A 22,846-nucleotide genomic window follows, 5' to 3' on the forward strand; every position below is an offset into this window, starting at 1 on the left:
TTCAGTAAAAATCTTTATGCTTTCAACCTTTGTGATCTTTAGAATTATTTCCTAAGAATTAATTCTCAGAAATGGTATTATTAGATCAAAATGTGAACATTTTTAGTGCTTTTAATATATCACTAAATTGTTCTTTCCTCTGTTTAATCCAAAATGAAATACCTCTTGGTCTCAGCCATTTCCTCTGACTAGAATTCTTTCTTTTCCTCTGCCTAACCACCTCTTCCACTACCACCCCTCAACTCCTATCCCCAGCCTTCCACAAGTCATATTCTCTCCAACCATTTCCCCAACTTGGTCACCAGTAATGAGTTGTCATCTGTGAGGGTGTCTAGCATGGAGCCTGGAATGGAGACAACGCTCATGTTTGTTGATTTAGCAAGACCTTGCTCATCCTTCCAGGCCTGGCCTAAATGGTCCCTTTTAGGAAGCCCACTTTAATCCCTCCACTGGACTGGTCCATGCCTTCTCATGAACACTGATACTGTGTTGATACCATTCTCCAGACCAAACTTCATTCAGACTGCCTTTACTGTAGCTTTTCAGGATCATTTCTTTTCTTCCCGAGTAAGTTACATTGTTACTGACAGCAATGGCCAAGACTTATACATATCCATTCCCCACAATTCCAGTGTCTTATAGTGTAACAGACTGCAAAAAATTCTTTATTGACTAACCAGATGAATGAATAATTCCACTTACTACTTATAATAGCTCAAAGCATTAAGGAAGTAGCATTAGGAAACCAAAACCATTCTTAAATTGTCAACATTGAGCATTTTAAGAAAAAGTATTATGTAACAAAGATATTTAAAAGTACTTTCTTCAGGGGAAGGAGACGTATATAGGCACCTATAGCTGATTCATGTTGATGTACAGCAGAAACCGATACAATATTGTAAAGTAATTATCCTCTATTAAAAATAAAATTTTTTTTTCAAGTACTCTCTTCAGAAAGAAATCTTTCCTAACACAGCTGCTGTTCTTACTTCTACAGATAGTTTCCCATTCTTGTCAACATGCATGCTTTTTTTTCTTCACATAACTGCATTCATAATGTATACACCTAAATGATTTATACTTCTTCCAAGAAGAGAAAGGAAGTTAACAAGCCAGAGTGAGCAGAGCGAGGGTGAGGCCGTGGCAGAGCTTGAAGCGGAGTCCCTTCTCCCGCAGAGATTGCCGTTAGGAATGTTGTAAGGCCTGTGGGACACAGACCTGGGACGGAGGCATCGCTGCACACTGGCCTGAGGCGCAGCCATTTAGAGAGCGGTGAAGCCTGGGGGGAACGAAACTTAGGGGGACTGCTTAATGGGAATTTTCTAAAGAATGTTTTTCTAAAAAATAAACTAAGTATAAGACCGAGTTCTCTCTTACGCCTTTGAGTGAATGCAAATACTGAGCTTTGCTTCCATCTATTCTTGTAGTGCCTCTCAGCAAGCCCTCTGCACTGAGAAGGCAAGGTTTTTCTGCTCCAGGCAAACATGCTCATTCAGATATATGATCCCCTTGCTCACCCTGGCTTTTTGTAAAGCCATACTCACATTTTCTTGGTAATTGGACAAGCCGACGCATGTACCAGCGTAGAACAGTTAGGAATAAATTTGTGTCAGTCCCTCTACTCTTCTAGTAGAAGGGCTATAGTTTGGATGCAGCCAGACCGTCTGGGGTGAGTTATTCTATTCTGCCCATAAATTTGTTCTCTGAGGTTTTTTCGTGTTTTCTAAAACCAACCACTCCTAGGCGATGTCAATAAACGAGCCAAACTTATCTTTGCTCCCCCAGTATGTTTCTGCTCATTCCTCCTTTCATAAGTCTTCATTTCCCAAAGAAATGCCCTTGTGTGATTCCCTCCACCTTACCTGGTCTTGCTGCTGGATTCCATGTTTTACACTGAGTCACAAGCTCACATATTTACATGTAATGGAATTGAGTGGAGTGGCTGGATGAGGGGCAGTGAGGATTAGAGCAAATGGGTACACATCTGAGGGGACAGCCACCACTTAGCTGGCTGCCTCCTGAGAATGTGAGCCTGGTGTGACTGATCTTCCAAGTTTTCATAGGCAGCCAGAAACCTTTACAAGCAGGTCATTACTGTACTGTCTCAACAAGCATTATCTGTGGGCCAGGTAATTACTTGTAGGTTTGACAGTTTAAGTATCTATTCTAGACCTTTTCTACCCTACACACCCACTCACCCACTCCTCAGACTGTGCCTCTTGAAAGCCCCAGGAAAGGGCTTTGTTTTTCTTGTCAACAATGCACGACTCCTGTAAAAATGCTGATTGCTCTTCTTGGTGTACGTTTCTTTTCACCTGTGTCTTCCCTCACCGCCTCCCCCATACAGCTCATCATCAAATCCTGTTGACTTTAATCCCCAAATAGATTTTGACTCTCTTCTTCATCCCTCAGGATACAATGGTTTATCCTTCCAAAAAATTATTGAAATTAAGAAATTTCAGGTCTCATAACTTGAGATGTTTTGATCAGACCTAGATTTCTCGCTCCCTTGACTCTCCCTTAATGTTGAAACAGAGATCACATACTTAACCTGCCATGTTAGTGACATCATTTTAACTAGAAGAATCTTGTACGGTATGCACATTTACAACTGCCTTCTGATGCTGTCTTTCCTGAGTATATGCTATCACAAGATCATTAAGATTATTTGTAAGACAATATTAGGAAAATTATTTGGGGAAAGTGTTTTCCAGTTACTGGAGAATTTAATTTAAAGTGAAATCTGAAAGATGCTTATTTTCACACTGGAATTCTTTAAAATCTTAATAATAAGACCCAAATATAAATGACATTTTTGCTATTTGAAATACCTTGTCAGCAAATACTTGATCTTCTGACATTCTGCCACCCCCTCCCAATAAAAATAAAGAACTTGTCCTCCCTTAGTTTTCCCCTGGTGAGCAAATCATACCTGGGACCAGGCAGTTACTTAAGAAGAAAAATCCAGAAATCCTTGATGTAGTTTTTTTCCCTCACCTTCCTTCTCTGTATTCCCCCACTTATTCCCCCCATCCAATTTATTATCAAGTCCTATTCTTTTACTTTTCAAACAGAGCTTGAATCTTTTTATTTCCATTACTCTCACCCTGTTGCCAGGTTACAGTCATCTCTCAATTTGACCATTTCTGTTGTCTCTTTAAATATCTCTACATTTCCTTTCATGCCCTCCTCCAGCTATTCTCAGTGGTTACAATGATCTTTTTAAAATGTAAAACTTAAGATCTTTAATAGCTTCCTATTGCACTTAAAATAAAATTAAAAAATCCATAGAGGGTCCACTAAACCTGTGTAATCTGGCCCCAGTCCATCCTTCCAGACTCATCTCACGTATCTCCTGATTTTTCACTGTGCTCCAGCCTCCCCTAGCCCTTTAGACCGGCCAAGCTTTTTTCCTGTTAGAAGACCATTGCCTCTGCTTATTTCTCTTCCTTCTACTCTTTGACTAACTCATACACACTCTCCAGGTCTCAGATTAAATGTCAGTCCTTCAAGGACACCCTTCCTGACTTCATAATCTGTGTTAGGTTTCCTTCTTAGACACTTTCATTATACCTTATACTTTTTCTTCATGGTACTTGACATGATCTCCATAATTTATAAGTATTTATTTCTGTGGTGCTTATCTAATGTCTTTCTTTCCCTAACTCTCTAATCTCCTATAAACTTCCATAGAAGCCCTTATCTGTTTTGTTCCAACTGTATCCTTATTGAATATCTAGAACACATTAGATCCTTAATAAGTATTTGTTGAATAAATTAAATAGTGAAGTGAATTGTGCTTCACATTCTAGAGTTTTTCTTAGTTATCCTACATCTTAATGTGAATTGGATAGTTCTCTGGAGAATGCCAAGAGTGTAATTTACAATATCATGATGATACATGAGACCCTGAGAATGTTAAAAAATAGAAATCTAACTTTTTTTTGTATAATCCTAAGTAATATATCCCTCTCTGGTTAATGTGGATTATAACTACTATTCTCTTTTTGGTTCCTTCATAGACGAAAAAGGCGTAACTTCAGTAAACAGGCCACAGAAATCTTGAATGAATATTTTTACTCACACCTCAGCAACCCCTACCCCAGTGAAGAAGCCAAAGAGGAGCTGGCCAAGAAGTGCAGCATCACAGTGTCCCAGGTGAGAGGGAGTGCCATAGGTGCGTCTTGTTCCTCCGTGGATTGTAGGAACCCTGCTCTTCTCCTCAGGGTGTTTTTATCAAATTTCATATCCAAATGTTTCATCATCAAAGAAGATATAAGAAAAACATAGATATTTCCACATTTTTATGCAAGCTTTTAAAGCTTAGATAATTTCTTTTCACCCTAAATGTCAAAGAATCAAAATGATCCCCGCTTCCCTAGCGTACATCTCTAGAAAGAACAGAAACATACTTCAGGGAGAGATGTGGTTTACACTCACATGACTCTTCAGTAAACAGCATTGAGTTTCGCTTTCCCGATTTAGATGACTGGTCTAATCTACCAGTGAGAAACCAACGTATTTGTTGTCAAAAGGAAGTTTCGTATAGCTCTGTGATGAGAGCTTTGAGGAGTTCTCCAAGAGATAACCGTGCTATGATATTTGGGTTTCAAAGATTTCTTTGCTTTTTTGTTATCCATGAAATAGAAGAATTAAATTCATGTCTATCTTTGCTTTTGTTGTTGTTGTTTTTTTAATTTTATTTTATTTTTAAACTTTACATAATTGTATTAGTTTTGCCAAATATCAAAATGAATCCGCCACAGGTATACATGTGTTCCCCATCCTGAACCCTCCTCCCTCCTCCCTCCCCATTCCATCCCTCTGGGTCGTCCCAGTGCACCAGCCCCAAGCATCCAGTATCGTGCATAGAACCTGGACTGGCAACTCATTTCATATATGATATTTTACATGTTTCAATGCCATTCTCCCAAATCTTTCCACCCTCTCCCTCTCTCCCAGAGTCCATAAGACTGTTCTATACATCAGTGTCTCTTTTGCTGTCTCGTACACAGGGTTATTGTTACCATCTTTCTAAATTCCATATATATGCGTTAGTATACTGTATTGGTGTTTTTCTTTCTGGCTTACTTCACTCTGTATAATAGGCTCCAGTTTCATCCACCTCATTAGAACTGATTCAAATGTATTCTTTTTAATGGCTGAGTAATACTCCATTGTGTATATGTACCACAGCTTGCTTATCCATTCATCTGCTGATGGACATCTAGGTTGCTTCCATGTCCTGGCTATTATAAACAGTGCTGCGATGAACATTGGGGTACACGTGTCTCTTTCCCTTCTGGTTTCCTCAGTGTGTATGCCCAGCAGTGGGATTGCTGGATCATAAGGCAGCTCTATTTCCAGTTTTTTAAGGAATCTCCACACTGTTCTCCATAGTGGCTGTAGTAGTTTGCATTCCCACCAACAGTGTAAGAGGGTTCCCTTTTCTCCACACCCTCTCCAGCATTTATTACTTGTAGACTTTTGGATCGCAGCCATTCTGACTGGTGTGAAATGGTACCTCATAGTGGTTTTGATTTGCATTTCTCTGATAATGAGTGATGTTGAGCATCTTTTCATGTGTTTGTTAGCCATCTGTATGTCTTCTTTGGAGAAATGTCTATTTAGTTCTTTGGCCCATTTTTTGATTGGGTCATTTATTTTTCTGGAGTTGAGCTGTAGGAGTTGCTTGTATATTCTCGAGATTAGTTGTTTGTTGCTTCATTTGCTATTATTTTCTCCCATTCTGAAGGCTGTCTTTTCACCTTGCTAATAGTTTCCTTTGATGTGCAGAAGCTTTTAAGGTTAATTAGGTCCCATTTGTTTATTTTTGCTTTTATTTCCAATATTCTGGGAGGTGGGTCATAGAGGATCCTGCTGTGATGTATGTCAGAGAGTGTTTTGCCTATGTTCTCCTCTAGGAGTTTTATAGTTTCTGGTCTTACATTGAGATCTTTAATCCACTTTGAGTTTATTTTGTGTATGGTGTTAGAAAGTGTTCTAGTTTCATTCTTTTACAAGTGGTTGACCAGATTTCCCAGCACCACTTGTTAAAGAGATTGTCTTTAATCCATTGTATATTCTTGCCTCCTTTGTCAAAGATAAGGTGTCCATATGTGCATGGATTTATCTCTGGGCTTTCTATTTTGTTCCATTGATCTATATTTCTGTCTTTGTGCCAGTACCATACTGTCTTGATAACTGTGGCTTTGTAGTAGAGCCTGAAGTCAGGTAGGTTGATTCCTCCAGTTCCATTCTTCTTTCTCAAGATCGCTTTGGCTATTCGAGGTTTTTTGTTTTTCCATACAAATTGTGAAATTATTTGTTCTAGCTCTGTGAAGAATGCTGTTGGTAGCTTGATAGGGATTGCATTGAATCTATAGATTGCTTTGGGTAGTATACTCATTTTCACTATATTGATTCTTCCAATCCATGAACATGGTATATTTCTCCATCTGTTAGTGTCCTCTTTGATTTCTTTCACCAGTGTTTTATAGTTTTCTATATATAGGTCTTTAGTTTCTTTAGGTAGATATATTCCTAAGTATTTTATTCTTTCCGTTGCAATGGTGAATGGAATTGTTTCCTTAATTTCTCTTTCTGTTTTCTCATTATTAGTGTATAGGAATGCAAGGGATTTCTGTGTGTTGATTTTATATCCTGCAACTTTACTATAGTCATTGATTAGTTCTAGTAATTTTCTGGTGGAGTCTTTAGGGTTTTCTATGTAGAGGATCATGTCATCTGCAAACAGTGAGAGCTTTACTTCTTCTTTTCCAATTTGGATTCCTTTTATTTCTTTTTCTGCTCTGATTGCTGTGGCCAAAACTTCCAAAACTATGTTGAATAGTAATGGTGAAAGTGGGCACCCTTGTCTTGTTCCTGACTTTAGAGGAAATGCTTTCAATTTTTCACCATTGAGGATAATGTTTGCTGTGGGTTTGTCATATATAGCTTTTATTATGTTGAGGTATGTTCCTTCTATTCCTGCTTTCTGGAGAGTTTTTATCATAAATGGATGTTGAATTTTGTCAAAGGCTTTCTCTGCATCTATTGAGATGATCATATGGTTTTTATTTTTCAATTTGTTAATGTGGTGTATTACATTGATTGACTTGCGGATATTGAAGAATCCTTGCATCCCTGGGATAAAGCCCACTTGGTCATGGTGTATGATCTTTTTAATGTGTTGTTGGATTCTGATTGCTAGAATTTTGTTAAGGATTTTTGCATCTATGTTCATCAGTGATATTGGCCTGTAGTTTTCTTTTTTTGTGGGATCTTTGTCAGGTTTTGGTATTAGGGTGATGGTGGCCTCATAGAATGAGTTTGGAAGTTTACCATCCTCTGCTATTTTCTGGAAGAGTTTGAGCAGGATAGGTGTTAGCTCTTCTCTAAATTTTTGGTAGAATTCAGCTGTGAAGCCGTCTGGACCTGGGCTTTTGTTTGCTGGAAGATTTTTGATTAGTTTCAATTTCCGTGCTTGTGATGGGTCTGTTAAGATTTTCTATTTCTTCCTGGTCGAGTTTTGGAAAGTTGTACTTTTCTAAGAATTTGTCCATTTCTTCCACGTTGTCCATTTTATTGGCATATAATTGTTGATAGTAGTCTCTTATGATCCTTTGTATTTCTGTGTTGTCTGTTGTGATCTCTCCATTTTCATTTCTAATTTTATTGATTTGATTTTTCTCCCTTTGTTTCTTGATGAGTCTGGCTAATGGTTTGTCAATTTTATTTATCCTTTCAAAAAACCAGCTTTTGGTTTTGTTGATTTTTGCTATGATCTCTTTTGTTTCTTTTGCATTTATTTCTGCTCTAAGTTTTAAGATTTCTTTCCTTCTACTAACCCTGGGGTTCTTCATTTCTTCCTTTTCTAGTTGCTTTAGGTGTAGAGTTAGGTTATTTATTTGACTTTTTTCTTGTTTCTTGAGGTGTGCCTGTACTGCTATGAACTTTCCCCTTAGGACTGCTTTTACCGTGTCCCACAGGTTTTGGGTTGTTGTGTTTTCATTTTCATTCGTTTCTATGCAAATTTTGATTTCTTTTTTTATTTCTTCTGTGATTTGTTGGTTATTCAGCAGCGTGTTGTTCAGCCTCCATATGTTGGAATTTTTAATAGTTTTTCTCCTGTAATTGAGATCTAATCTTACTGCATTGTGGTCAGAAAAGAAGCTTGGAATGATTTCAATTTTTTGAATTTACCAAGGCTAGCTTTATGGCCCAGGATGTGATCTATCCTGGAGAAGGTTCCATGTGCGCTTGAGAAAAAGGTGAAATTCATTGTTTTGGGATGAAATGTCCTATAGATATCAATTAGGTCTAACTGGTCTATTGTATCATTTAAAGTTTGTGTTTCCTTGTTAATTTTCTGTTTAGTTGATCTATCCATAGGTGTGAGTGGGGTATTAAAGTCTCCCACTATTATTGTGTTGTTGTTAATTTCTCCTTTCATACTTGTTAGCATTTGTCTTACATACTGCGGTGCTCCCGTGTTGGGTGCATATATATTTATAATTGTTATATCTTCTTCTTGGATTGATCCTTTGATCATTATGTAGTGACCATCTTTGTCTCTTTTCACAGTCTTTGTTTTAAAGTCTATTTTATCTGATATGAGTATTGCTACGCCTGCTTTCTTTTGGTCCCTATTTGCATGGAAAATCTTTTTCCAGCCCTTCACTTTCAGTCTGTATGTGTTCCCTGTTTTGAGGTGGGTCTCTTGTAGACAACATATGTAGGGGTCTTGTTTTTGTATCCATCCAGCCAGTCTTTGTCTTTTGGTTGGGGCATTCAACCCATTTACGTTTAAGGTAATTACTGATAAGTGTGATCCCATTGCCATTTACTTTATTGTTTTGGGTTCGAATTTATACACCGTTTTTGTGTTTCCTGTCTAGAGAATATCCTTTAGTATTTGTTGGAGAGCTGGTTTGGTGGTGCAGAATTCTCTCAGCTTTTGCTTGTCTGAAAAGCTTTTGATTTCTCCTTCATACTTGAATGAGATCCTTGCTGGGTACAATAATCTGGGCTGTAGGTTATTTTCTTTCATCATTTTAAGTATGTCTTGCCATTCCCTCCTGGCTTGAAGAGTTTCTATTGAAAGATCAGCTGTTATCCTTATGGGTATTCCCTTGTGTGTTATTTGTTGTTTTTCCCTTGCTGCTTTTAATATTTGTTCTTTGTGTTTGATCTTTGTTAATTTGATTACTATGTGTCTTGGGGTGTTTCGCCTTGGGTTTATCCTGTTTGGGACTCTCTGGGTTTCTTGGACTTGGGTGATTATTTCCTTCCCCATTTTAGGGAAGTTTTCAACTATTATCTCCTCAAGTATTTTCTCATGGTCTTTCTTTTTGCCTTCTTCTTCTGGGACCCCTATGATTCAAATGTTGTAGCGTTTAATATTGTCCTGGAGGTCTCTGAGATTGTCCTCATTTCTTTTAATTCGTTTTTCTTTTATCCTCTCTGATTCATTTATTTCTACCATTCTATCTTCTAATTCACTAATCCTATCTTCTGCCTGTTATTCTACTATTTGTTGCCTCCAGAGTGTTTTTAATTTCACTTATTGCATTATTCATTATATATTGACTCTTTTTTATTTCTTCTAAGTCCTTGTTAAACCTTTCTTGCATCTTCTCAATCCTTGCCTCCAGGCTATTTATCTGTGATTCCATTTTAATTTCAAGATTTTGGATCAATTTCACTCTCATTATTCGGAATTCTTTATCAGGTAGATTCCCTGTCTCTTCCTCTTTTGTTTGGTTTGATGGGCATTTATCCTGTTCCTTTATCTGCTGGCTATTCCTCTGTCTCTTCATCTTGTTTAAATTGCTGAGTTTGGGGTGTCCTTTCTGTATTCTGGTAGTTTGTGGAGTTCTTTTTATTGTGGTGTTTCCTCACTGTGTGTGGGTTTGTATAGGTGGCTTGTCAAGGTTTCCTGGTTAGGGAAGCTTGTGTCGATGTTCTGGTGGATGGAGCTGTATTTCTTCTCTCTGGAGTGTAATGATATGTCCAGTAATGAGTTGTGAGATGTCTATGGTTTTGGGGTGACTTTGGGCAGCCTGTATCTTGAAGCTCAGGGCTGTGTTCCTTTGTTGCTGGAGAATTTGCTTGGTATGTCTTGCCCTGGAACTTGTTGGCCCTTGTGTGGTGCTTGGTTTCAGTGTCGGTATGGAGGCGTTTGGTGAGCTCCTGTCAATTAATGTTCCTTGGAGTCAGGAGCTCCCTGGAGTCAGGGTTTGGACTTAAGCCTCCTACTTCCAGTTACCGGTCTTATTTTTACAGTAGTTTCAAAACTTCTCCTTCTATACAGCACCATTGATAAAACATCTACGTTAAAGATGAAAAGTTTCTCTACTGTGAGCGTCACTCAGAGAGGTTCACAGCGTTACATGGAGAAGAGAAGTGGGAGGAGGGAGTTAGAGGTGACCCAAATGAGATGAGGTGGAATCAATAGTGGAGAGACTGGGCTAGCCAGTAGTCACTTCCTTATGTGCACTCCACAACTGGACTGCTCAGAGATGTTCACGGAGTTATACAGAGGAGAGAAGAAGGAGGTAGGAGACAGAGGTGGCCAGAAGGATAAAAGGGGGAAATGAAAAGGAGGGAGACAGATCCAGCCAGTAATCAGTTCCCTAAGTGTTCTCCACTGTCTGGAACACACAGAAATTCACAGAGTTGGGTAGAGTAGAGAGAGGTTAGGGAGGAGATACAGGCGACCTGGTGGAGAAAATGGAGAGTCCAAAGGGAGAGAGAGCAGTCAAGCCAGTAATCTCGTTCCCTAGTGAAAAATGGGTCCTGAAGATTGGGTTCTTAAAGGTAGAAAATTGGTAACAAATACATAAAAGCAAAAATTAGAAATCTAGAGTAGAGTTTGGAATTTCAAAAATGCGATGTTAATGAAAAGAAGAAGGAAAAGAAAGAAAGAAAAAATGAACAAAGAAAAACAAACAAGGTTGCGAAAATTATAAAGAAACTACAGGTACAAAATTGATAACTAATACCAAAAAGCAAAAATTAAAAATCTAGAGTAGAGTTTGGAATTTCAAAAATACAATGTTTAAAAAAAAAAAAAAGAAGAAGAAGAAAAATAAAGAGAGAAAGCAAACAAACCAACAAAAACAATGTCGCAAAAATTATAAAGAAAATACAGGTACAAATTTGATATCAAATACCAAAAAGCATAAGTTAAAAATCTTGAGTAGAGTTTGGAATTGCAGATATACGATGTTATATCAAAGAAGAAGAGAAAGAAACAGAGGGGAAAAAAAGAAAAAAAAAAAAGTCACAGAAATTATAAAAAAAAAAGTGTATGTACAAAATTGATAACATATACCAAAAGGCTAAAATTAAAAATCTAGAGTAGAGTTTGGAATTTCAAAAATACGATGTTAAAGAAAAGAAGAAGGAAAATAAAGAGAGAAAACAAACAAACCAACAAAAACAATGTCGCAAAAATTATAAAGAAAATACAGGTACAAAATTGATATCAAATACCAAAAAGCATAAATTAAAAATCTTGAGTAGAGTTTGGAATTGCAGATATATGATGTTATACAAAAGAAGAAGAGAAAGAAACAGAGGGAAAAAAAAGTCACAGAAATTATGAAAAAAACTATAGGTAAAAAATTGATAACATATACCAAAAGGCTAAAATTAAAAATCTAGAGTAGAGTTTGGAATTTCAAAAATACAATGTTAAAGTAAAGAAGAAAAAGAACAAAACAAAACAAAACAAAACATGGTCAAAAAATTATAAAATATATATATGAAGTTTGCTGAAGAAGAAAAAAAAAATAGGGTCTTTTTTTTTTTTTTTGCAAAGTAATAGTTATAAAAGTGAAAATTAAAGGACAATAGAGGACTTAAAAAAAGTTTTTTTTAATAAAAAAGAAAAGAAAGATTGATCGCAAAAATAGTAAAAATATATCTAGGTCTTTCTCTGGTTTTGTTGTGAGTATTGTGGGTTCAGTTCATTTTTGGCTAGTTCCTTGGTCTAACTTATATTTCTCAAGATCTATAGGCCCCTTCCTATGCAGTCCGTAGTAACCACAGGGTTTTAATCTATGGCCTGTAGCTTCCAAGGCGTTTCCCTCTGTTATAGCTTCTTCTGTTTGCTGGTCTCTTCAGTGTCTGGTTCCCGCTCTGACACAAAGGGGACGGTGGAGGACACTATTTTTTTTATTTTATTTAGGCTCACTTGTTCAGCCGCGCTGTGGGGAGGGAGGGAGGGATGCTGCAAACAGATAACACTGGCGTGCGCTCGCAGTGCCTCAGCCACACTGGGTCTGCCCCCGCTCACGGCACGTGTAGCCTCCCTGCCCACACTGCTCGGGCTCTAGGTTGTTCCGCCGGGAACAATCAGAGGCCGGCCCTGGGCTGAGCTCCCAGGTCCAAGCCGCTCAGGTTCAGGCACTCGGGTAGTCCTCAGAGGCGCAGACTCGGTTGGGCCTGCGTTTTGTGCTCTTCCCAGACCCGAGCAGCTCAGGTGATGTGTTTGGCGGGCGCCAATGCTGCGACTTATCGCCTCCCCGCCACTCGGTTATCTGGGTGTAAAACCGGCGCACCTTCTCAGGCAGATGTTGACCGTCCAGACCCCCAAGAAGTTTTAGTTAGCAAAGAAACCTGCTTACAGTTTTATAGATAGTGTCTCTCTTGGGCTGCGATTGCCCCCTTACGGCTCTGGCTGCCTGTCACCGGAGGGGGAAGGTCTGCAACCGGTTATCTCTGTTCAGTCCTTTGTTCTGTGCGCGGGCCTGGCGGTGTCTTAGGTTAGGGCTGGCTTTTCGCTTGGTAGATATCCCACAGTCTGGTTTGCTAGCCCAAATTATTTCGCTCAGATAGCGCTCAGGACATTTGGGCCGATTCTTACTCTAAGGGACACAGCCCGCGCCTCGGTTCCCTGCCCAGCCCCCGCTTGCTAATGCCGTGTGCAGGCGTCTGCGCTGCTTCTCCGCTGGGGGAGTTACTGTAGGGCTCACAATGTGCGATTTTTAATTGTTTATTTTTTTTTTTTTCCTCCCTTTTATGTTGCCCTCTGTGCTTCCAAAGCTTGGCACAGATTCGGCAGTGAGAAGGTTTCCTGGTGTTTGGAAACTTCCCTCTTTTTAAGACTCCCTTCCCGGGATGGAACTCCGTCCCTCCCTCTTTTGTCTCTTTTTTTGTCTTTTATATTTTTTCCTACCTCCTTTCGAAGAGTTGGGTTGCTTTTCTGGGTGCCTGATGTCCTCTGCCGGCATTCAGAAGTTGTTTTGTGGAATTTACTCGACGTTTAAATGCTCTTTTGATGAATTTGTTGGGGAGAAAGTGTTCTCCCCGTCCTGCTCCTCCGCCATCTTGGCTCCTCCCACCCGCTTTTGTTGTTATTTTTTTAAATGTCTGTTTGTAATAAATCATGCCCTGGAAGTTAGCTTTCATCTTCTAACACAAACACACTTAATTTTAGGCAGATAGACTTGTTTTATTTTTAATGTATTTGGCTGCGTCAGGTGTTAGTTGCAGCGAGTGGGATCTTCATTACGTCATGAAGGAACTTTGCTCGTGACACACGGACTCCCCAGCTGTGGCTCAATGTGCGCTCAGTGGTTGTGGCACATGGCCCCATTGCTCTACCAGCATGTGGGATCTTAGTTCCCCAACCAGGGATCGAACCCACTTCCCCTGCACTGGAAGGCAGATTCTTAACCACTGGACCCACCAGGGAAATCCCAGACTTGCTTTTTAGACTGAGGGTTGGAGACAAATAAATAACCAAGTAACTGTACTCCTTAAAAAATAAGTATATTCTATTGGCATTAGTTCTAAAATATAATTTTACTTAAGTTCTCATATTACTGTTTATAGATTATAACTTGAATAACATTTCTTTATAGCAAACAAATGCAGTAGTCAACAACCAGTTCTTGCAGTGGCACTTACAGAAAAGCTCACTCTTGGCAGAAATTTCAATGGTGCCTAGAAGTCATGTGACACAAATTTTAATGTAGCCTCTAAATAAATACTCACATAGGTCTGAAGTTCAAGATTCTAAAGATCCCTTTCACAGTCTAATAAAAGTTTCATATCGGTGTTTTATTTTTATTGAAGTAGAGTTGATTTATAGTGTTGTGCCAATCTCTACTGTACAGCAAAGTGACAAGGCGTTCCTTTTTTAGTATTCTTTTCCATTATGGTTTATCACAGGATATTGAATATATATAGTTCCCTGTGTTATACAGTAGTACTCACTGTTTATTCACCCTGTTCATAATAGTTTACACCTGCTAATCCCAGTAGCTCTCTCTGACTTAGAATTCAGATGTTTGTGGGTCCAGTTCAAATTAAGGTGTTTCATACTTCTACTCCCTTTCTTGCTTTCTTTTTTACTTCTATAACTTATTCACCACTGGAGGTTAACACATTATATACATTTTTCGAAAATCAGTGTAATCCTGGTTTTTCACTGGTTGTACTTGCTTCTTGTGTATGTTATGTAGGATTTGTTAACACATGCTTGTGTAGCGAGTGAGAAAAGTTTCCTTCTGACTATTCTGAACTAGGGAAGTTTTGCTGTACTTCTAAAATAGGCTGCTGCTGCTGCTGCTAAGTCACTTCAGTCATGTCCGACTCTGTGCGACCCCATAGACGGCAGCCCACCAGGCTCCCCCGTCCCTGGGGTTCTCCAGGCAAGAACACTGGAGTGGGTTGCCATTTCCTTCTCAATGCATGAAAGTGAAAAGTGAAAGTGAAGTCGCTCAGTTGTGTCTGACTCTTCGCAACTCCATGGACTGTAGCCCACCAGGCTCCTCCATCCATGGGATTCTCCAGCCAAGAATACTGGAGTGGGTTGCCATTGCTTTCTCCCATAAAATAGGTTAGGATCCCATTTACCTTTTATTTTCTAAACAAAAAAAAAAAAAAAATCATTCACTACTATATTCATTCTGTTGACTTTTCATGGAAAAATAGCTTAAGTTTTGGGAATTTTTTAGTAATTGCATCAATTAGAAATAATATAGACATAGATATATTTCTTTGTCTAAAAAGCAGACTTTATGACCTTTTTTCCTCCCCAATCAGCCTTTCAAATGGAGAATTTCAGCAATCAGTGTAAGATTCAGTGTAAATTGTGACAATTTCCTCTCCTTTTTACTTTTTCACACTTAAAAGTGTTTGTTTCCCTCCACCATTCCCTTCTTCCCACATCTCTGACATGGAAACAGTGTTATTTTCACTATTAAAGACATAAGTTGCTAGCCTTTCTCCTCCTCCCCCCACTTGTGTGGCATGCAGGGTCTTAGTTGCCCAACCAGGAATTGAACCTGTGCCCCTTGCATTGGAAGCAGAGTCTTAACCACTGGACTGCCTGGAAAGTCCAGTTGCTAGCCTTTTTAATTAGTATCCTTTTAAGTTGTTTAATTTCTCTATGAAAGCAGAGAATATTCCAGACCTGACAGGTGAACTGATTTCTAAAGAGAAAAAACAGTGTTTTAAATATGCATCATACTAAAGTACAATTAAAGTTAGAATCCAGAAGGTGTTAATATACAAAGCTAACTTTAAAATATTGAAACCCACTGAAAATTGGCAACTATAGCAATACTTTTTGCTAGATTTAAAGTGTATGAAATTGGTTTATTCTTTACTGCTTGAAATACTTAAAAATACTGCTTAAAATACTTAATAATTAGGAATAAGAAAGGAATTCTCAGAAGAAAATGTAAGGAAATATCTTTAGTACTTTGAGAATAGTCTTTAAAAAGATAAAATGTGTAAGCAACAAGGGAAAAGGTTGATAAATTCAGTGGTAGGACGTCTGTCAAAGTACTTAATAAAGATTGTGAAACATCAACATGATGCAACCATTTTAGTAAAGATTATATCAGGCAAAAATTATCAATAGACATTAAATCTAGGAGGATATTTGTATGAAGAATATGGTATTAAAGTATCTGTCCTCTCCATAGGCCTTTTTTAGTTATAAGGGATATTTTTTAGAAAGGCCATAATAGAGTGGAAAAATGGAATAAAACCTTGACCAGATGATTAGAATCAACATTATCAAAGAGAGACAAATGGACATTTATATAGTATTGCCCTGGAATGTAACCTGAATCTAATCACTAGAAAACATCAAAACATCAGCCAAACCCATTATGAGGAATGTTCTAGTTGGAAAAAAGTGAGGAAGGAGTAATATTCTTTAAAAATATCAAAGACATACCATGGAAATATTCTAGATTAAGAGAGGCTAAAGAGACATCATCTGTAAATGCGATGTTTGACCCTAGACTGGATCCTCTACTGGAGGGGAAAATACCATATAGGAATTATGTATAAATATTATAAATATTTATAAATTATTTATAATTATCTACAAATTATATTACTAAAGTAAATTATAATTTGTAATTGTGCTGTGGTTATACAAGAGAACATCTCTAGTCTTACTAAATACACAGTGACTCACTTAGGGGTAAGGTGTATGGTAAGGGGCCATGGTGTATATATTCAATAATTTACGCTCATGGTTCAGGGGAAAAATGTGTGTGTGTGTGTATGTATATTGTATTGTATTGTTCAGTCTCTCAGTCATGTCTGACTCCTTGCAACCCCATGGACAGCAGCACACCATGCCTCCCTGTCCCTCACCATCTCCCAAAGTTTGTCCTTCGTATTTATGTATACAAACACATACAAATACATATATACCCACACACAGCATGAGAGAGTGTGTGTGCTTGAGAGCCCAACAATGATAAAACAAATGGGGTAAAATGTTAATAACAGATGAATCTGGGTCAAGGGGATGCATACATATTCTTTACAATTTTTATTCTTGCAACTTCCTTTGCAAGTTTGAAATTATGTTAGATAAAGCTTTTTTAAAATGTGAAGACAGTCCACAAACTGTAAGAAGATATTTGTAAGTGTATAAGCAAGAGGATTAAAATCCAAAATATATAGAACTCCTATAAGTTAATAAGAAAAAGATGTCTTAGTTGAAAAATAGGCAAAAAAACACAGGGATTTCATAGAAGATAGTTATCAGGAATCCATGATTTCAAAACTGCATTAAAGTAACATTTATACTTACTAGATTGGCAAAAAAAATCCTAACACTGACTATGTAGAGTCCTGCACATTGGTTGGTATGTATATATGGCAGCAGGAACCCTTAAACATCATTGGTAGAAATATAAATTGGTATAGCCACTTTGGAAAACTTGGCATTATGTTATACCTTTGAATATACACATATTATTCAATCCATAATTTCACCTTTAAAGGAAATTGCCCTGGAAAACCTTGTTGTATATATTAGGAGACTTGTGGAAGTGTTCATAGTAGCATTGAAATGACAAAAGAATTGAAATAAGCCAATTTTTCATTGACTGAAGAAGCAGATATACCCACTGTGATATAATCCTACAATGGATTACTGTATAGCTATGAAAAAGAATGATTTATAGCTATACACTATACACATTAATTTGTGTGAATTCTAATACTGAAGTGAAAATGCGAATTGCGGACTATATATAGTATGATATTTTTATAAAGTTAAAAACCAAATAAACAGCATATTATTTAGGGGGTACATGGTTAAATATAAAGAAAGAAATGAAATGATAAAAAATATTGTTGATTAGAATGGGATTGGAAAGAAATATTCAAAGAGTTATAGTGGTATTGTTGTTTCAGTTCAGTTCAGTCACTCAGTCATGTCCTACTCTTTGCGACCCCATGGACTGCAGCATGCCAGGCTCCCTGTCCATCACCAACTCCTGGAGCTTGCTCAAACTTATGTCCATTGAGTTGGTGATGCCATTCAACCATCTCATCTTCTGTTATCCTCTTCTCCTCTTGCATTCAATCTTTCCCAGCATCAGGGTCTTTTCAAATGAGTCAGTTCTTCACATCAGGTGGCCAATATTGGAGTTTCAGCTTTAGCATCAATCCTTCCAATGAATATTCAGGACTGATTTCCTTTAGGATTGACTAGTTTGCTCTCCCTGCAGTCTAAGGAACTCTCAAGAGTCTTCTCCAACACCACAGTTCAAAGGCATCAATTCTTCCACGCTCAGCTTTCTTTATGGTCCAACTCTCATATCCATACATGACTACTGGGAAAATCATAGCTTTGATTAGACAGACCTTTATTGGCAAAGTAATGTCTCTGCTTTTTAATATGCTGTCTGGGTTTGTCATTGTGGTAGTGTATTTATTAAGTTGTAGATTTATTTTTATAGATTTGTAGAGGTTAATTTAATTTTTATGCATTATAAACCTACACATATAAGCCTAGGAAGTCATATGTGAATTATTAAATCTAAGTAGCAGAATTCTTAAAAGAATAGTTCCATTCATTTGTTAACAAAAATTTTCTTCTTGGGACTTTGCTCTCAGTCCGGTGGTTAAGACTCTGTGCTTCCACTACAGGAGGAATCCAAGGTTCAATCCATGGTCAGGGAACTAAGATTCTGCATTCCGTGCAGTGTGGCCAAAAAAAAAAAAAAAAAACCACACACCCAAAAGCAAATAAAATTTATTATAACACCTATTATGTGTCAGATACTTTGCTAGGGATGGAAGAGACATCTGTGAACTTTACGGGCTGAATCCCCTGCCCTGCCTGATAGAATTGTGTACACATGTCACCGAAAGATATATATAAATATGAATATCCTTATCAAGAGTATAATAGCCAAACTAGAAATGACGGAAAGATCCTTCAGTAGGAAAATGGATAAATAAAAGTGATATATTTGTATATATTTGGGATACTATGTAACAATGAGAATGAATGAACTAAACTATATGTAATTACATAATGCTGATTGAAAGAAGTCAGGCACTTAATGTATAGTTTATTACAGAGTTCAAAAGCAAGCAAAATTAATCTTAGTATTAGAAATTAGAATTGGAAAGGGGAGTGTTTTTCAATCTAAATGATACTTCCATGGGTGTATTTACTTTATGGAAATTTACCAAGCACTGTACTTATAATGTGTGCCCCTTTTTTTGTATATATATTTTTAAATTGACTAACGGGTTACTTATACAACAGCAACAAATCTGCCCCTATGGAACTTGGATTTTCCTGGTAGGATACAAACAGGTAAAGTAAGTAAATGAAATTATAAGTTAGAAAAGGATAGGCATTATGGAGCAAAAGGAAGGAAGGAGAATAGGAAGGTAAAGGCTGTAATTTTCAATAGAGTGGTAAGGAAAACTCCTCCTGAGAAAATGGCTTTTGGTAAAAATTGAAGGCGATGAATGACCAAGCCATGTGGCTAATTGGTGAAGAACATTCCAGGCAGAAAGGACAGTAAGTGCAAAGGCTCTGTGGTAAAAGTAGCCTGAGCAAGTGGGCAAAGTGGTAGGAAATGAAGTCAAAGAGACTGTGAGGTCCAAATGGTACAGGGGCCTTAGAGACCATGGTAATGACTTGGCCTTCTACTCAAAGTGAGATAGAAAACTGAGGAGTGACATGATCTGACTTAAGTTTTAGCAGGGTCACCATGGGTGCTGCATTGACATTAGATGATGGGAGGCAAGGGGAAGCAGAGATGCCAGTTAAGATGCCACTGTGATAATCCAGGCAGAAGATGACGGTGGCTTGGACCAGGATGATAGTAGTAGAGGCTGAGAGATGGCTGCATTCCAGGTAATTGAGAAGGTACAGCTAAGGGTTTACTGATAGGGTAACTTTGATATTTTTGGCCTGAGCAGTGGAAGTGTGAAGTTGTCATTAAGTGTGTTGGGGAAGGATTTGGAAGGAATAGGTACTGGCGTAAGATCAAGAGTTTGGTTTGGATCATATTAAATTAATTTGTATTATAGACGTCTCAGATTGTAAAGAATCTGCCTGCAATACAGGAGACCCGGGTTTGACCCCTTGGTCGGGAAGACCCCCTGGAGAAGGGAATGGCCACCCTCTTCAGTATTCTTGCCTGGGAAATTCCATGGACAGAAGAGCCTGGTGGGCTACAGTCCATGGGATCGCAAAGAGTGCACAGTGTGATTTAGTAAGCTGGAGTTCCCCTTTTACATAACACTCTGAAAGTTCACAAAGAAAGAAATTTCATGAGCGCCGAGAATCATAGTTAAAATTGTCATATATTCTTAATCAGTGGGGCAGATATTAATATGCTTTTACTTTTTGGAATAGAGCTAACTTGCATTGATTATTCAAGTTAGTAAGTCACAAAAAAACTCCATTGTTCTCCTGATTCCAATTTTGAATTTAAATAACTCAGGCCCTCCTTTCTCTGCCAGGTGTTTTTAGAATGAAAAATGTTAACTTATTCTTCGCTGCTACTGTAATTGAAGTGTACTGTAAAGAAAAGATTGATTTTCTTTTTTAGCAGATGAGAACCTGAAATAATAGAGTGCTTAATTTGCAGCATTAAGTTCATTCATTCATTCATCCAACTTAGATATCTAACTAATGTAGCTTTTTAAAGCAGTACAGAAGACCCATTTCTGTAACTGTCTAGTGTGGAAAAAATTACCTAACCCTTACTGATGAGGAGGCATGTTCAGAGAAGTTAAATGAATTGAGAAGAGTCACAAGTCTTGGTGAGTGGGAGAGCTGAAAGTTCTTACATAGAAGTTCTTGATAAAAAGAAATAAAACAGATTTTTACTTTTTTTCCTGCAAGAGGCAATGTGATTCCTCTTTCCCCTGGGCCCCGGCTCAGAGTCCTGGTTTGTGAGGTACAGGCTGGGCTTATATCACTAGGGCTGCATCATTTCCCCCTAAGCTACTTAGAGACTCCAGGCTAGTTAGTAGTCTGAGGTCTCCTTACTCATTAAACTACTTATTCCAAAGCAGTGAATATTCAGTAAGCTAATTAAAATTTGTAAGTAAGATTTCTTTATTAAAAAAATCTATTAAAATAAGAAGAAGCCTTTAAAATAATAATTAGAGCAGGAAAAAAAAAAGATGACTATCAAGTTACAGTATCTTTTGCAGCTATCCATAAAAGCCTTTTCAGTGATTTTGGTGGTAGAGAGAAGGCAGAAGCGGATTTCTACTCTAAGTATGAGTTGGTGAACTGGAGACAAGTTGAAGGAAAATGGCAGCTATTTTGTTGAAGTGGATCTTTCACACTGTCTTAAAAGAAGGCTGCAAACCCCCTGTTCTGTGAAGTCTCTGATTGTGTGTCCTCTTGGAGATGTGATGTCATTAAACACTGTGCAAAGAATAAAGGAACAGGTTGTAAAAAGATGAGACCTTTGATGATGTTGTAACTCCAAATACAGATAAGGCATATCTGCACAATTTCAAGAAAACAGGGAAGCCACTGGTTTTTAATTGTTGTTCTTCTCTGCAAACAATCAGCACCGTGATTAACTTGGTGCCTAAAGCTTGCTCCAGGGATATCAGGTATTATATTCATCTTAGAGAATCTTCTTTAAGGGAGTCTGTAATACTTGTTTGATGTGACACCCAACTAAGGATAGAGAGACGATTTCCAGCTTAGATGTAGTGTTTTTTGAGTTTTCCTATCAAGAAGAAGCCATAACCAAAATCATAGTCCCTCCAGTGTTTGTCCCCTTCACCACCTTGTCTGTCCTTTCCCTTTGAGCATTCCAGTCCGTCATCATTGCATCTCACCTTTCCACTGCTTCACTTCTGTGGTCAGACCAACAAGCCAAAGTATCAGTCAGGGTCCCAGGAGAAAACAGATGGCACACTCAAATTAGAATAATTTGAGGATATCTTAGTAAAGTGACTGTTTACACAAGTGTGGGCAGAGTGTAGGGAAACCACAAAGGATAATGCTGGTCCTGCTTGGTTCTTTTACTACCCCTTGGCCTAAAGATATAAGGAAGATTATAGGAACCCATGACCTAGAAGCTGTGTGGAGAAGGCCAGTAACTGAGATCTTAAGTAAAAGCAGTATTACAATGAGGGAGTCTGGGGAACAAATACTCTGACCTTACTTTTCATCTCTTCTCATCTCCTACCAGTGACTTCCTTTGGCCAGAAGCCTCGAGGCATATAGGTCAGCCTCTTGGCGCCCAGAGTAGGGTGAGAGTAGATATAGATAGGGAAGAGTGAAAAGAGGAAATATAGTGTAGCCTGAAGGGCAAAGACGCTCAGAACCAGCTCTGAGTGGTAACCTCACCCAGGAGATCTTGGCTTCTCCAGAGATGCTCTTGTGCTTCCTTTGTTCTTGTCTTCTGGCTTCTCTTCCTTCTTCTGTCAGTTTATGTGGAGAGCATATTATTTTTCTAAAACAAGTATGGATTTTTGAGAGTAGAAGCTACATAGTATAAGTAAGTTAATTTGATCCATCCAAATGTACATACCAGGAGTTTGGACTGTTTTCGTGATTCTCTCAGCAGGCACTAAGTGCCTCCTATGATCACTGTGGCAAAGAAAGGTGAATAAGATAATGTTCTTTTCTCTGAGAAATGTCAAATTCCTTGAGGGAGACAGACAATTGTGTTGCTGACAGGATACCAGAGTTATCCGAGGGAATGTACCAATGCATATGGGTGCCAATGAATATGGTACCAGGAGGGGTTTAGTGAGGATTAGGAAAGTACCCTCAACTTAAAGCTCTGTGACCTTGGGCAAGTCATTTAAACTTACTGTGCCTCATTTCCTTGTGTATAATTTGAATAAAAATAGCTAAATAAAGCTACAGTGAGTTTCAGTGAGAAGATATATATACATCTCTGAGCAGAGTCCTTATCAAAGAGTAAGAAAAATTATAATAATATTATTATGCTGTTTCTCCTGCCTGGGATGGTCTAACCCTGAACTTCCTACAGATATGCATAAATATTTTAATTACTGCTCTTTCTAAGCTTACTTCAAATATCAATTCTTCAAGAAAGTTTTGCTT

At 38.0% G+C, this 22,846-nt stretch overlaps 1 protein-coding gene across 5 annotated transcripts in view; it reads left to right on the forward strand.

The window, feature by feature from the left end:
* Positions 1 to 22,846, forward strand: part of PBX3 (PBX homeobox 3) — a 234,396-nt gene that overhangs the window by 185,621 nt on the left and 25,929 nt on the right. For all 5 annotated transcript variants that reach the window (XM_025261681.2, XM_025261686.3, XM_025261684.2 and 2 more), the window contains exon 5: positions 4,023 to 4,158. In XM_025261681.2, the coding sequence (XP_025117466.1) occupies positions 4,023 to 4,158 (136 nt within the window). The remainder of the gene's footprint in view (positions 1 to 4,022; positions 4,159 to 22,846) is intronic.

The sequence above is a fragment of the Bubalus bubalis genome, chromosome 12 (assembly GCF_019923935.1).
Source record: "Bubalus bubalis isolate 160015118507 breed Murrah chromosome 12, NDDB_SH_1, whole genome shotgun sequence".
In the NCBI taxonomy this organism is placed as follows: Eukaryota; Metazoa; Chordata; class Mammalia; order Artiodactyla; family Bovidae; genus Bubalus; species Bubalus bubalis.